We start from the raw sequence: 15,485 nt of genomic DNA, 5'->3' as shown, positions 1-15,485 counted from the left end.
CCGCTGAACACTGCCAATCTGACCATAGAACATCGGCTCTCCATTTTCTTTTTATTTCCTAAAGGCTACGTGTTGAATCGCCACCGTTCACCTACACACAGCAGTTTATCTACTGCTCACGGCAGACATTCGCTGTGGTGTGTTCCCTTTGACTCAGTCATGTTCTAGAACTCTCATTGGAATGTCTGGAGTAGAGGTCGACCGATTAATAGGAATAGGCCAATTAATTAGGGTATTTTTGGGCGCTGATTTTTATTTTTATTATTATTATTATTTATAAATAAAATAAATGTTTTTATACCTTTATTTAACTAGGCAATTCAGATAAGAACACATTCTTATTTTCAATGACGGCCTAGGAACGGTGGGTTCTGCCTTGTTCAGGGCCAGAACGTCAGATTTTCACCTTGTCAGCTCGGGGGATCCAGTCTTGCAACCTGACAGTCCACCTGCAATAACGACCTGCCTCTCTCTCGTTGCACTCCACAAGGAGACTGCCTGTTACGCAGATGCATTAACAGTAAGTTGCTAGCTAGCATTAAACTTATCTTATAAAAAAACAATCAATCATAATCACTAGTGGATGATATTACTAGATATTATCTAGCATGTCCTTGCCCAGCCCGGCGGTGATACAATCTTTGGCAAAATCATTCGCAAGGAGATTCCTGCAAAAATATTATTTGAAGATTATATAATCTGACTGAGCATACAAGTATCTAAGTATCTGACTGAGCGGTGGTAGGCAGAAGCAGGCGCGTAAATATTGATTCAAACAGCACTTTTGTGCGTTTTGCCAGCAGCTCTTTGTTGTGCGTCAAGCATTGCGCTGTTTATGACTTCAAGCCTATAAACTCCCGAGATTAGGCTGGTGTAACCAAAATGAAATGGCTAGCTAGTTAGCTCGCACTAATAGCGTTTCAAACGTCACTCGCTCTGAGCCTTCTAGTAGTTGTTCCCCTTGCTCTGCATGGGTAACGCTGCTTCGATGGTGGCTGTTGTTGTTGTGTTGCTGGTTCGAGCCCAGGGAGGAGCGAGGAGAGGGACGGAAGCTATACTGTTACACTGGCAATGCAAAAGTGCCTATAAGAACATCCAGTAGTCAAAGGTTAATGAAATACAAATGGTATAGAGAGAAATAGTCCTATAATTCCTATAATAACTACAACCTAATACTGCTTACCTGGGAACATTGAAGACTCATGTTAAAAGGAACCACCAGCTTTCATATGTTCTCATGTTCTGAGCAAGGAACTGAAACGTTAACTTTCTTACATGGCACATATTGCACTTTTACTTTCTTCTCCAAAACTTTGTTTTTGCATTATTTAAACCAAATTGAACATGTTTCATTATTTACTTGAGCTTAAATAGAATTTATTGATCTATTATATTAAGTTAAAATAAGTGTTCATTTAGTATTGTTGTAATTGTCATTATCACAAAAAACATAAATTAATCGGCCGATTAATCGGTATCGGCTTTTTGGTCCTCCAATAATCGGTATCGGCGTTGAAAAATCATAATCGGTCGACCTCTAGTCTGGAGGTTGTTACCGGGATGTGGAACATCTCTGATTTAAATAAGCATTGATGAAAATTTATCTATCAGTCCAATCAGTGCTTAACCGACACAAAGTGGTTTAACGAGGCACAATGTGAGTTTTATGTCTCAATTCTCCCCAGGCGTGCACTGCTCTGGCTGCGTATAAGGCATTGTGTTGGTGTCTGTGAGCTAGAGGGAGTATGATCCATATTTCGTACACTAGATCACTTGTTGATGGCTAGATTTCTGAGTGAAATGTTCAGTTATCATACCTTGGTGAGTGTTGTATTTTTCATCCCTGGGGTTTCTCCCGGCTTGGTCGACTTAATAAACAAAACAAACAAAAACTGGTAAAAAGCAGTGTTCAACTAGATATTAAAATGTGTTCTCTGTGGATTTAAACGGCCTCAATGAAAACTCCTTGTCGATTATAAATTACACGCAGGGTTGCTGTAAGGCCACCTGTTACGATGAACGACTATTGACAGACGTGTCTAACATGAGATCCCGGTGTATCCAAAATGACACCCTATTCCCTATGTAATGTACTGCTTTAGCGAAGGGGGAGCCACCTGCTCTGTTCCTCAACACAATATTGGTGTAGGGGTCATCGGAAATGACCCCTCATTCCCTGTCTACTTTAGACCAGTGCTCAGATAGGCTCACCTCACCATGAGTCACTCAGTCAGATTACTGTCCTCCAGGTGGGTGTCCCTAGTCACTGTCAGATTGTTGTCCTTTAGGTGGGTGTCCCTAGTCACTGTCAGATTGCTGTCCTCTAGGTGGGTGTCCCTAGTCACTGTCAGATTGTTGTCCTCTGGGTGGGAGTCCCTAGTCACTGTCAGATTGCTGTCCTCTAGGTGGGTGTCCCTAGTCACTGTCAGATTGTTGTCCTCGAGGTGGGTGTCCCTAGTCACTGTCAGATTGCTGTCCTCTAGGTGGGTGTCACTGTCAGATTGCTGTCCTCTAGGTGGGTGTCCCTAGTCACTGTCAGATTGTTGTCCTCTAGGTGGGTGTCTCAGTCAGATTGCTGTCTTCTAGGTGGGTGTCCCTAGTCACCGTCAGATTGCTGTCCTCTAGGTGGGTGTCCCTAGTCAGCGTCAGATTGCTGTCCTCTAGGTGGGTGTCCCTGTCAGATTGCTGTCTTCTAGGTGGGTGTCCCTAGTCACTGTCAGATTGCTGTTCTCTAGGTGGGTGTCCCTAGTGACCGTCAGATTGCTGTCCTCTAGGTGGGTGTCCCTAGTCACCGTCAGATTGCTGTCCTCTAGGTGGGTGTCCCTAGTGACCGTCAGATTGCTGTCTTCTAGGTGGGTGTCCCTAGTCACCGTCAGATTGCTGTCCTCTAGGTGGGTGTCCCTGGCAGATTGCTGTCTTCTAGGTGGGTGTCCCTGTCAGATTGCTGTCTTCTAGGTGGGTGTCCCTAGTCACTGTCAGATTGCTGTCTTCTAGGTGGGTGTCCCTAGTCTCTGTCAGATTGCTCTCCTCTGGGTGGGTGTCACTGTCAGATTGCTGTCTTCTAGGTGGGTGTCCCTAGTCACTATCAGATTGCTGTCCTCTAGGTGGGTGTCCCTAGTCACTGTCAGATTGCTGTCTTCTAGGTGGGTGTCCCTAGTCACCGTCAGATTGCTGCCCTCTTGGTGGGTGTCCCTGTCAGATTGCTCTCTTCTAGGTGGGTGTCCCTAGTCATTGTCAGATTGCTGTCCTCTAGGTGGGTGTCCCTAGTCACCGTCAGATTGCTGTCCTCTAGGTGGGTGTCCCTAGTGACTGTCAGATTGCTGTCTTCTAGGTGGGTGTCCCTAGTCACCGTCAGATTGCTGTCCTCTAGGTGGGTGTCCCTAGTCATCGTCAGATTGCTGTCCTCTAGGTGGGTGTCCCTAGTCACTGTCAGATTGCTGTCCTCTAGGTGGGTGTCTCTTTGTTCTCTGTAACACTCCTGGCACATATGCAGTGTTTGAAATGTAATTCATGTAATGTAATTAACAGGAGAGTAATTCATGTAATGTAATTAACAGGAGAGGTCATGTTGATGTGATCCAGAAACCGAACAGTCGTGATGGGTTAGCTACTGTAGCCCAGAGACCCATAAGCCATATGAGTCACCTTAGGTGGGTGTCCCTGGTCACCTCAAATCACTGTCACTGCCAGATCACTGTCCCCTAGGTGGGTGTCCATGGTCACTCAGTCAGATCGGTGTCCCTGGTCACCTCGGATCACTGTCCGCTAGGTGGGTGTCCCTAGTCACTCAGATCACTGTCCCCTAGGTGGGTGTCCTGGTGGTCTGGTGCACATCCCCGAAGCAGTTGTAATATAAAGGTTGTGTTAACAAAAGAGCATTCAGAGGATCTCTCATGATACTTTTCAATTGGGATTATTTCACTGATCAGATCAAAGGTACACAAGCAGCACACAATACAGTAGCAAGGTCAACACTGATCCATTCACAATACAGTAGCAAGGTCAACACCGATCCATTCACAATACAGTAGCAAGGTCAACACCGATCCATTTGCAATACAGTAGCAAGGTCAACACCGATCCATTCACAATACAGTAACGAGGTCAACACCGATCCATTCACAATACAGTAGCAAGGTCAACACCGATCCATTCACAATACAGTAGCAAGGTCAACACCGATCCATTCACAAAAAAGCAAGGTCAACACCGATCCCATTCACAATACAGTAGCAAGGTCAACACCGATCCATTCACAATACAGTAACGAGGTCAACACCGATCCATTCACAATACAGTAGCAAGGTCAACACCAATCCATTCACAATACAGTAGCAAGGTCAACACCGATCCATTCACAAAAAAGCAAGGTCAACACCGATCCCATTCACAATACAGTAGCAAGGTCAACACCGATCCATTCACAATACAGTAACGAGGTCAACACCGATCCATTCACAATACAGTAGCAAGGTCAACACCGACCCATTCACAATACAGTAACAAGGTCAACACCGACCCATTCACAATACAGTAACAAGGTCAACACCGATCCATTCACAATACAGTAGCAAGGTCAACACCGATCCCATTCACAATACAGTAACAAGGTCAACACCGACCCATTCACAATACAGTAGCAAGGTCAACACCGATCCATTCACAATTACAAGTCTTCATCACCAGACCTTCTGACGAACAAAGGCACATTAGCTTATATAGGAAACATTTGACATGAAGAGGTGTGTGATAGTGCAACAGTATACAGCATTACTCATCCTCACAGATATATCTATGACCACTAGTTACTGTGATTTGAGCTAGCACACTTCCATTGCTATCCGTACAGTACAGTTGCAGTTGCAGCAATGTGCAGCAATGTGCATATTCAATATGTACATCACGCTTTCCCAAACTCAGTTCTGCCTCAGAGTGCACATTTTGTTTTTGTTGTTGTGGGTTTAATGCCATATGGGCCACATTTGCTAAACATATCTGCTGTACAAAAAGTTATTTTAGATAAAAGGGTCTGCTGCTGCTGAATGTCCAAATACGTATATATTCTCTATTCCACACTACATCATGTCATCTTGCTGTTGATGGCCGGGTTCTGTCCGCACCAGTACAACTTATCCTCCCCTCTCTTCTTCCTCCACTGACACATCAACAGCATCTTAAAGGTCTTCTGAAAAGTCTTATTACACAACGCGTAACACATGGGGTTGATGGTGCTGTTGACATAGCAGAGCCAGTAGCCCAGGTGCCAGAGAGACACAGGGATACAGTCAGAACAGAAGGTGGAGATGAGCACCATGATGTTGTACGGCGTCCATGTTAGGATGAAGGCCAGGAGGATGGCACTGAGGGTCTGAGCAGCTTTCTTCTCCTTGATGAGGACCATCCTCTTCCTCTTGGTGATCTGGCTCTTCAGGGAGGGGTCCATGGGCTTGGGGGTGGTGGTGGTGGTGTGGGATGATGGAGAGGAGTTCTGGTGGTGGTTCTGACCTATCTGGTCAGACTCAGAGGGACATGGAGGAGCTGTTTTGAGGTCTGTGTTGTTGGTGATTTTGTCATTCTGAGGAGGGCTGCTGGTATCTTTCGAGACCAATTTGAACTTGTAAGAGATTCCCTTCTTGCTGAGTTTTTTCAGCGGTGGAGTGGCGGTCTGGAAATACTCGCCTTCTTCGTTATCACCGTAATCGGCGGCCGTCTGTCCTTTCTCTGTCTGACTTTGAACTTGACCTTTGATTGTCCCCTGAGAGGTTGCCGCGGAAACAGGATGGTGAGTCTCCTCCTCCTCGGACGAGGTGTAGCTGTTAAAGGAGGTGATCTGGTCAGCATGGGCCCAGGCCAGCTCGTCCGACCGGGTCGTGGTCTTGGTGACGTTGCTCTGGTTGGACGAGGACCATGAGGCCTGGTTCCTCCTGTCCCTCCTGTCGTTACTGGAGCCAAAACAGGACTGTAACATAACTGTTTTCTGGGGTTTATTAACAGTCTCTGGGTGACCAGATGTGGTAAGACCCTGCAGCTCAGCCAGGTCCTTGGTGCGTTTCTCTGTCTCCTTGTAGATCCTACTGTAGAGGAGGGTCATGATGGAGACAGGGATGTAGAACGCTGCGATGGCCGTGCCAAACGTGATCACCGGCTCGGAGAAGAACTGGATCTGGCACTGGTCTGCCGGGACCGTCCTCTCTCCCGCAAAGTACTGCCAGCACAGGATAGGCGGCGCCCAGAGGACAAACGACACCAACCACGCTAAGCCAATCATAATAGCCGCTCTCTTCGGCGTCCTCTTGGCTCTATAGGTCAGCGGCCTTGTGATGGAGAAGTATCTGTCGAAACTGATGACTAACAAGTTCATAACGGAGGCATTGCTGGCCACATAATCCAGGGCTAACCAGAGGTCACAGGCTAGGTTCCCTAAGGACCAATAGCCCATTAGGATGTATGAGGTGTATAAGTTCATGGACAGGGCTCCTATTATGAGGTCAGCGAAGGCTAAGCTGAGAAGGTAGTAGTTGTTGACTGTCTTTAGTTGACTGTTGACCTTGAACGACAGCATCACCAGAACATTGCCTACGACTGTTATAAGGCTGACGATGGCCGATATGGTCGCTATGGTGATGACCTCCCATAGGTTGTGTGGGACAGGCTGAATGTCTGATGTGTTGCCATCAAATGTTGAGTTTTGGATCTGGAGGTCCTCAACATCCATTTTGTTGGTTTAGTGGCTGTCTCGCTATGTTACAGTGAGGAGATAGGTATGGAATTGTGTCTTTGTGGCTCCATTATTATTTACTGTGGGCTCCCCTGAAAGAAAAGAAAATACAAGGATAAGACACACTATCTACTGTATATGTCAGTGTATCTTTCAAAATCAGTTTTCTGTTTGGTTTTAAGTATTTAAACATTAATTTGTCGTTCATGTTTTTCATATCTTGGAGTCCTTACATTTTGGAGTCATACAACTATTCATTATTTGTCAGGCGGAACCAATGACGCAGCCTGTCGAACGTAGCCTTTTTTCGGGGGATGATATTACATGTAACACCAATAGCTTTGTATTGGCGTTACACTCTAAACAGTACAACGTTCATTTGATACCGATGGAGGGAAGACCGAACAGGGGCCGTCAAACTAGCTGGAAGAGAGGTGGAGGTGGAGGTGGAGCTGGAGCTGGAGCTGGAGCGGGAGCGGGAGGGGGAGGTGGAGGTGGAGCTGGAGCTGGAGCTGGAGGGGGAGCTGGAGCGAGGGGTGGAGGGGGAGCTGGAGCGAGGGGTGGAGGGGGAGCTGGCGGGGGAAGTGATAGCGGGACCTCGGGTGGTGAACACAGGGCCCGGGGAAGAGGACGATATGGAACTGGAAGGGGAAAAAGGGATCATTATCGAGGCCGTGGCCGTGGCTATCAACCTACCCCATTTGGAAGGGTGAGGAGCTGATTAAAGTTCTGTATAGCACGCTCAAATAACTGTTGTTGCAATAACGATAATCCGTTTATTAGCTAACTTAGTTAGCCGAAATGTTAAACATCTCCGGATAGTCTTTGAGCAAAAATGAGCTAGCTATCGAAACGTTTTTCAATTTCAAGTAGTGGTGGGGAGTCGACTCCAAAATAATCGATTCCTCCTTGCCTGTCGACTCTCATTTCTGGGTGTCAAGAGATTCAGTATTTTTGCAACGGAGGAAATACAAACGCAACAATTTCTACAACCCATCATGTAGGTGAAAACCTACAGGATGGTGTCTCTCTAGGAACAGGGTTGGAGTGAAAACCTACAGGATGGTAGCTCTCCAGGAACAGGGTAGGAGTGAAAACCTACAGGATGGTGTCTCTCTAGGAACAGGGTTGGAGTGAAAACCTACAGGATGGTGTCTCTCTAGGAACAGGGTTGGAGTGAAAACCTACAGGATGGTAGCTTCCCAGGAACAGGGTTGGAGTGAAAACCTACAGGATGGTAGCTCTCCAGGAACAGGGTTGGAGTGAAAACCTACAGGATGGTATCTCTCCAGGAACAGGGTAGGAGTGAAAACCTACAGGATGGTGTCTCTCTAGGAACAGGGTTGGAGTGAAAACCTACATGATGGTATCTCTCCAGGAACAGGGTAGGAGTGAAAACCTACAGGATGGTGTCTCTCTAGGAACAGGGTTGGAGTGAAAACCTACAGGGTGGTATATCTCCAGGAACAGGGTTGGAGTGAAAACCTACAGGATGGTAGCTCTCCAGGAACAGGTTAGGAGAACCCTGTCCTAGGCAATAGATCGCAAAGCAGCATCCTGACTAAAACTTTTTGAAAATGGCAAGTTCACTTTCTCATCCGTAAACACAGTTGAGTGTAAATACGGTTCAGCAGCTGAAATCAGCAGGATGTGGAGCGTTGTTATCAGGAAGGACGTCTACCATGGATGGATCACTAAAATAATGATTAGGATCACACTTCATCATTTTAAATATTACGTGGGAGACCTATACATTTGGCAGTCAAGCACAATGTACCCCAGGCTTCTGTCATAAGTCAATTCAATTTGAAATACATGTATAATTACACGAGGCAGTTTGGGAAAAACGTATCCTGTGTGAATGGTCCTCTGGAATAACGCACATGCTTGGATAATAATTACAAAACCAACGTCTCTAGTAATACCCGCCTGTATGGGGCTATAACATGGCAGAGAATAGGCTTAAGGACCATTTAGGCTTGATCTGAAAATGTGGTCGGAGGTGCCGTACGGATGGTGTGACGCAACCGCGGAGCCTCCGAAGGCATGCAGAGGACAGATTGAGCTGTGTACCACATTGCCAAGCGCAGCCCACATTTTGTAAGAGTGTGGAGGGCTCCGTATAACTCCACATTGACATGTGCTTTGAATTCTAAATAAATCACTGACAGTGTCACCAACAAAGACGAAGAGACTTGCTTGGGCCATACTGACCAGTCTCTAAGGTGCAGGGTAGAGTGCCGGGTGGGAGCCGGCTAGAACAGTCACTGAGGCTAGTGGTGACTGTTTAACAGTCTGATGGCCTGGAGATAGAATCTGTTTTTCAGTCTCTCCGTCTCAGCTTTGAGGCACCTGTACTGTCTAACCTTCTAGAATCTAGATGGTAGTGGGGTGAACAGGCCTTGGCTGTGGTGGCTGAGGTCCTTGATGATCTTGGCCTTCCTGTGACACCGGGTGCTGTAGATATCCTGGAAAGCAGGCAGTTTGCCTGGTGTTGTGGTCAATGTTGTTGGTGTTGCTATGCACAGTGCCTCGCATGCCAAATGCCCAGTGACCGAGTGCCACTTCTCACCTCGGCAGGGATGTAAATATGTTCATTTATTTTTTTTGGGGGGGGGGATCAACACATTTTAATCAATGTCAATGTCCTCATTCAACATCATTTTCACACATGGAAAAAGTTGGAGATGACCTTCAACTGTAAACTTGAGAGAACTCAACAAAAGTACTTTAGATGTGCACCTGTCAATCATTTACATATGTTGCGTTCATTTTGATTTCTTTGGTGTGTCTTTCTCTGTCCTACTGACTCTTCTGTTGATACTGCAGGGTCAGGATGAAGGGAACAGGATGGATGAGGATGAGGATGAGGGGATGGAGGTTTTCACCAAGAGGAAATTGGAGTCTAACTGGGATCGTTACAAGGAGTCAGAGAAGGAGGAGCCTAGTGATGATACGCCCACACAGAGAGGGACTGACTACCACGTCCTCCTCGAATCAGCAGGTAAGGAATACATGAGGTTTTCCCTGGAAATGGCCTGGCCAGTGTGGTTCTGACAACATATTCAGCTCTGTGCTGACTGACAGTCAGAATATTCTTGCTTGTGTTGCTGGTCTTTGATGTCAGTCTGCCTGTCACTTAGGTTAGTCTTATAACATGTGACAGTTTCAGAAGACGCGCCTCTGTCTGTCTTTATGTGGCCCAGGCAGAACAGAATAAACGTGGCAGACACTTAGCTACACATTGTGTTGGGAAGGCAGACAGAGGAATATCATATTCCTCAGTGACGGCACTAGGTTCATGCTTGGCGAATGAGAAGCAGGCCTAATACTTAACATTGGTCATTGTTCTCCAATTCTAAATCCTGTGAATATCTAGAGAAGAGGTCCTTCACTGACACAGCATAGCCTAGATATTCTAGCCTAGATATTCTAGCCTAATTCAACTCCCTGACATAGTAGAAGTAGCACAAGGCAGGCGCATAACATTAAATATGTATCCTTTTATTTTGGGTTGAAAAAGTGTGTATATATAATCTGTTGGCATATTCAAGAAAGGACTAAAACAACTTAGTGCCTCTTTTAAAGCGACATAATTTGCACTTTCTACTCAGACCAAACCCTAATACACCCTGTCTCACTTTTCAATGACCCTTTAATCCCTGTATCCTCTCTGAATGGTGAGTTATGTAGTAGCACTGGTTTCCTCAGCTCTCCCTCGTTTAACGGTTTTATTCTCATTTTCATGAGGTTCCTGTCCTCAGAGTCCGCAGGATAATCGATATTAATCAGGGTTATTTGTGTCGTCTGTTTCTGAGGAGTAACGATGTGTAGAATTGCAGGAGACTAGCTATAAAACAGCACAAATTTGTCTCCGCCCGTGGCAAAGTCTGTAGAATTGCAGGAGACTAGCTATAAAACAGTACAAATTTGTCTCCGCCCGTGGCAAAATCTGTAGAATTGCGGACCAAGAGGACAGCCTTTAACATTTTCGATCAGAGATTTTCCTCTCTCTCTCTTTCTGCCTTTCTCCCCTTCCCCCCCTCTCTCCCTGCCCTCCCTCTGCCACTCTCCCCTTCTCTCCCTGCCCTCCCTCTGCCACTCTCCCCTTCTCCCCTCCCCCCCCTCTCTCCCTGCCCTCCCTCTGCCACTCTCCCCTTCTCCCCCCCCCCCCCTTCTCTCCCTGCCCTCCCTCTGCCACTCTCCCCTTCTCCCCCCCCCCCCCTCTCCCTGCCCTCCCTCTGCCACTCTCCCCTTCTCTCCCTGCCCTCCCCCTCCCTCTTTCTCCCTCTATGTAACAGATGTCAGAGGGTTACTGTGGTGATGTGTTGACCTGGTGTCCCCTCTCTCCTCTCTGATGGTTACTGTGGTGATGTGTTGACCTGGTGTCTCCTCTCTGATGGTTACTGTGGTGATGTGTTGACCTGGTGTCCCCCCTCTGATGGTTACTGTTGTGAGGTGTTGACCTGGTGTCCCCTCTCTCCTCTCTGATGGTTACTGTGGTGATGTGTTGACCTGGTGTCCCCTCTCTCCTCTCTGATGGTTACTGTGGTGATGTGTTGACCTGGTGTCTCCTCTCTGATGGTTACTGTGGTGATGTGTTGACCTGGTGTCTCCTCTCTGATGGTTACTGTGGTGATGTGTTGACCTGGTGTCCCCTCTCTGATGGTTACTGTGGTGAGGTGTTGACCTGGTGTCCCCTCTCTCCTCTCTGATGGTTACTGTGGTGAGGTGTTGACCTGGTGTCCCCTCTCTCCTCTCTGATGGTTACTGTGGTGATGTGTTGACCTGGTGTCCTCTCTCTCCTCTCTGATGGTTACTGTGGTGATGTGTTGACCTGGTGTCTCCTCTCTGATGGTTACTGTGGTGATGTGTTGACCTGGTGTCCCCTCTCTCCTCTCTGATGGTTACTGTGGTGATGTGTTGACCTGGTGTCCCCTCTCTGATGATTACTGTGGTGATGTGTTGACCTGGTGTCCCCTCTCTCCTCTCTGATGGTTACTGTGGTGATGTGTTGACCTGGTGTCCCCTCTCTCCTCTCTGATGGTTACTGTGGTGATGTGTTGACCTGGTGTCCTCTCTCTCCTCTCTGATGGTTACTGTGGTGATGTGTTGACCTGGTGTCCCCTCTCTCCTCTCTGATGGTTACTGTGGTGATGTGTTGACCTGGTGTCTCCTCTCTGATGGTTACTGTGGTGAGGTGTTGACCTGGTGTCCCCTCTCTCCTCTCTGATGGTTACTGTGGTGATGTGTTGACCTGGTGTCCCCTCTCTGATGGTTACTGTGGTGATGTGTTGACCTGGTGTCTCCTCTCTGATGGTTACTGTGGTGATGTGTTGACCTGGTGTCCCCTCTCTCCTCTCTGATGGTTACTGTGGTGATGTGTTGACCTGGTGGCTCCTCTCTCCTCTCTGATGGTTACTGTGGTGATGTGTTGACCTGGTGTCCCCTCTCTCCTCTCTGATGGTTACTGTGGTGATGTGTTGACCTGGTGTCTCCTCTCTGATGGTTACTGTGGTGATGTGTTGACCTGGTGTCCCCTCTCTCCTCTCTGATGGTTACTGTGGTGATGTGTTGACCTGGTGTCCCCTCTCTCCTCTCTGAGGGTTACTGTGGTGATGTGTTGACTACCAGATTAGTCTAGGTAAAGGAGAGGGAGAGGACCAGTTCACTACCAGATTAGTCTAGGTAAAAGAGAGAGAGAGGACCAGGCCACTACCAGATTAGTCTAGGTAAAGGAGAGAGAGAGGACCAGTCCACTACCAGATTAGTCTAGGTAAAGGAGAGAGGACCAGGCCACTACCAGATTAGTCTAGGTGAAGGAGAGAGGACCAGTCCACTACCAGATTAGTCTAGGTAAAAGAGAGAGAGAGGACCAGGCCACTACCAGATTCGTCTAGGTAAAGGAGAGAGAGAGGACCAGTCCACTACCAGATTAGTCTAGGTAAAGGAGAGAGAGAGAGGACCAGTCCACTACCAGATTAGTCTAGGTAAAGGAGAGGGAGAGGACCAGTCCACTACCAGATTAGTCTAGGTAAAGGAGAGAGGACGAGGCCACTACCAGATTAGTCTAGGTGAAGGAGAGAGGACCAGTCCACTACCAGATTAGTCTAGGTAAAGGAGAGAGGACCAGGCCACTACCAGATTAGTCTAGGTAAAGGAGAGAGAGAGGACCAGTCCACTACCAGATTAGTCTAGGTAAAGGAGAGAGGACCAGTCCACTACCAGATTAGTCTAGGTAAAGGAGAGAGAGAGGACCAGTCCACTACCAGATTAGTCTAGGTAAACGAGAGAGAGAGGACCAGTCCACTACCAGATTAGTCTAGGTGAAGGAGAGAGGACCAGTCCACTACCAGATTAGTCTAGGTAAAGGAGAGAGAGAGGACCAGTCCACTACCAGATTAGTCTAGGTAAAGGAGAGGGAGAGGACCAGTCCACTACCAGATTAGTCTAGGTAAAGGAGAGAGAGAGAGGACCAGTCCACTACCAGATTAGTCTAGGTGAAGGAGAGAGGACCAGGCCACTACCAGATTAGTCTAGGTGAAGGAGAGAGGACCAGTCCACTGCTCTCCAGAGGACTCTTAATTGAACGTGGACAGAAATGTGTTTAAGAGGTGTTTTTCTGGGCACAGAAGGAGCCACCTCCCCTGTTTTTTTCTCCTCTCCTCTCCTCTCTTCTCTCTCTCTCTCTCTCTCTCCCCTGTAGCAGTGCAAGTTGTTTGTCATGCTGTAGCCTAACTGCTGTGTTGAATTATTCTCTCGTGTATGGTCTGGAGAACAGGACACACTGTTTGGGACAGAGCAGATCACATTCCTTCAACTCTCATAATAGCCTGTTTACACCCTATCTTTTACACCCTATCTTTTTACTATGTTCAGTATGTAGATTATACCCTGAGTGAGCAAAACATTAGGATCTCCCCCTTTTGTACCTCAGAACAACTCTACAAGGTGTCGACAGCGTTCCACAGGGATGTTGGCCCATGTTAATTCCAATGCTTCCCACAGTTGTGTCAAGTTGGCTGGATATCCTTTGGGTGGTGCACCATTCTTGATACATACAGGAAACTGTTGAGTGTGCAAAACCCAGCAGCGTTGCAGTTCTTGACACACTCAAACCGATGTGCCTGGCACCTACTACCCTACCCCGTTCAAAGGCACTTAAATATGTTGTCTTCCCCATTCACATTCTGAATGGCACTCATACACAATCCATGTCTTAAAATGCCTTCTTTAACCTGACTCATCCCCAATCTACACTGATTGAAGTGGATTTAACCAGTGATATTAACACGGGATCATAAGTAGAGTTAACACTTATATTAATACACTGAACAACAATATAAAACACAACATGTAAAGTGTTGGTCCCTTGTTTCATGAGCTGAAATAAAAGATCCCAGAAATGTTCCATGCGTACACAAAGCTTATTTCTCTGCAATTTTGTGCACACATTAGTTTACATCCCTGTTAGTGAGCATTTCTCCTTTGCAAAGAATATCCATCCACCTGACAGGTGTGACATGTCAAGAAGCTGATTAAACAGCATGATCGTTACAAAGGTGCACCTTGTGCTGTGGACAATAAAAGGCCACAAAAATGTGCAGTGTTGTCGCACAGCACAATGCAACAGATGTCTCAAGTTTTTTGAGGGAGGGTGCAATTGGCATGCTGCCTGCAGGAATGTCCACCAGAGCGGTTGCCAGAGAATTGAATGTTAATTTCTCTACCATAAGGCGCCTCCAACGTCGTTTTAGAGAATTTGGCAGTACGTCCAACCGGCCTCACAACCGCAGACCATGTGTATCCACGCCAGGCCAGGACCTCCACGTCTGAGAACGTCTGAGACCAGCCAATGAAACTGGTTTTGCACAACCCAATAATTTCTGCACCAACTGTCAGAAACCGTCTCAGTGATGCTCATCTGCTCGTCATCCTCACCAGGGTCTTGACCTGAATACAGTCCGGCGTCGTAACTGAGTTCAGTGGGTAAATGCTCCCCTTCGATGACCACTGGCACTCTGGAGAAATGTGCTCTTCTTGGATGAATCCCAGTTTCAGCTGTACCAGGCAGGTGGCAGCGTGTATGGTGTCGTGTGGGCGAGTGGTTTGCAGATGTCATCGTTGTGAACAGAGTTTCCCATGGTGGCGGTGAGGTTATGGTATGGGCAGGCATAAGCTACGGACAACAAACACAATTGCATTTTACCGATGGCCATTTGAATGCACAGAGATACCATGACGAGATCCTGAGGCCCATTGTCGTGCCATTCATCTGCTGTCATCACCTCATGTTTCAGCATGATAATGCACGGCCCCATGTCACAAGGGTCTGTACACAATTCCTGGAAGCTGAAAATGTCCCAGTTCTTCCATGGCCTGCAAACTCACCAGACATGTCGCCCATTGAGCATGTTTGGAACACTCTGGATCGATGTCTACGACAGTGTTCCAGATCCTGCCAATATCCAGTAACTTCTCTGTCATTGAAGGAGTGAATCAACATTCCACAGCCCACAACCAACAGACTGATCAACTTCATGCAAAGGAGATGTGTCACGCTGCTTAAGGCAAATGGTGGTCAACAACCTGATCAACTCTAATAGAAGGAGATGAGTCTCACTGCATGAGGCATATGGTCACACCAGATACTGACTGGTTTTCTGATCTGCGTTTATATTTTTGTTCAGTGTAGCTTTGGATACATATTTCTTCCTTCTTTCTGTAAGTTTAACAAACCTTGCCTTGTGCTTTGAAATTCTGTTAC

At 47.1% G+C, this 15,485-nt stretch overlaps 2 protein-coding genes across 2 annotated transcripts in view; one reads left to right on the top strand and one right to left on the bottom strand.

Moving 5' to 3' along the window:
• Nucleotides 1–3,462: 3,462 nt before the first annotated feature.
• Nucleotides 3,463–6,804, bottom strand: LOC110522580 (muscarinic acetylcholine receptor M5-like). Its single transcript, XM_036976225.1, has one exon. It carries the CDS (start codon nt 6,713–6,715, stop codon nt 5,081–5,083), a length of 1,635 nt encoding a protein of 544 aa, XP_036832120.1. The 5' UTR covers nt 6,716–6,804; the 3' UTR covers nt 3,463–5,080.
• A 302-nt stretch (nt 6,805–7,106) lies between these two features.
• Nucleotides 7,107–15,485, top strand: part of aven (apoptosis, caspase activation inhibitor) — a 52,365-nt gene continuing 43,986 nt past the window's right edge. The window contains exons 1-2 of the mRNA XM_036976481.1: nt 7,107–7,427; nt 9,548–9,722. Coding sequence (XP_036832376.1) covers nt 7,107–7,427; nt 9,548–9,722 — 496 coding nt within the window. The remainder of the gene's footprint in view (nt 7,428–9,547; nt 9,723–15,485) is intronic.

Source organism: Oncorhynchus mykiss, chromosome 4 (genome assembly GCF_013265735.2).
Source record: "Oncorhynchus mykiss isolate Arlee chromosome 4, USDA_OmykA_1.1, whole genome shotgun sequence".
NCBI lineage: Eukaryota > Metazoa > Chordata > Actinopteri > Salmoniformes > Salmonidae > Oncorhynchus > Oncorhynchus mykiss.
The sequence above is the reverse complement of the archived record's forward strand: the minus strand, read 5'-3'. Positions and strand labels throughout refer to the sequence as shown.

What these genes read in the sequence shown, in the direction of transcription:
- LOC110522580 (XM_036976225.1), bottom strand. Translation starts at nt 6,715, where the DNA reads ATGGATGTTGAGGACCTCCAGATCCAAAACTCAACATTTGATGGCAAC.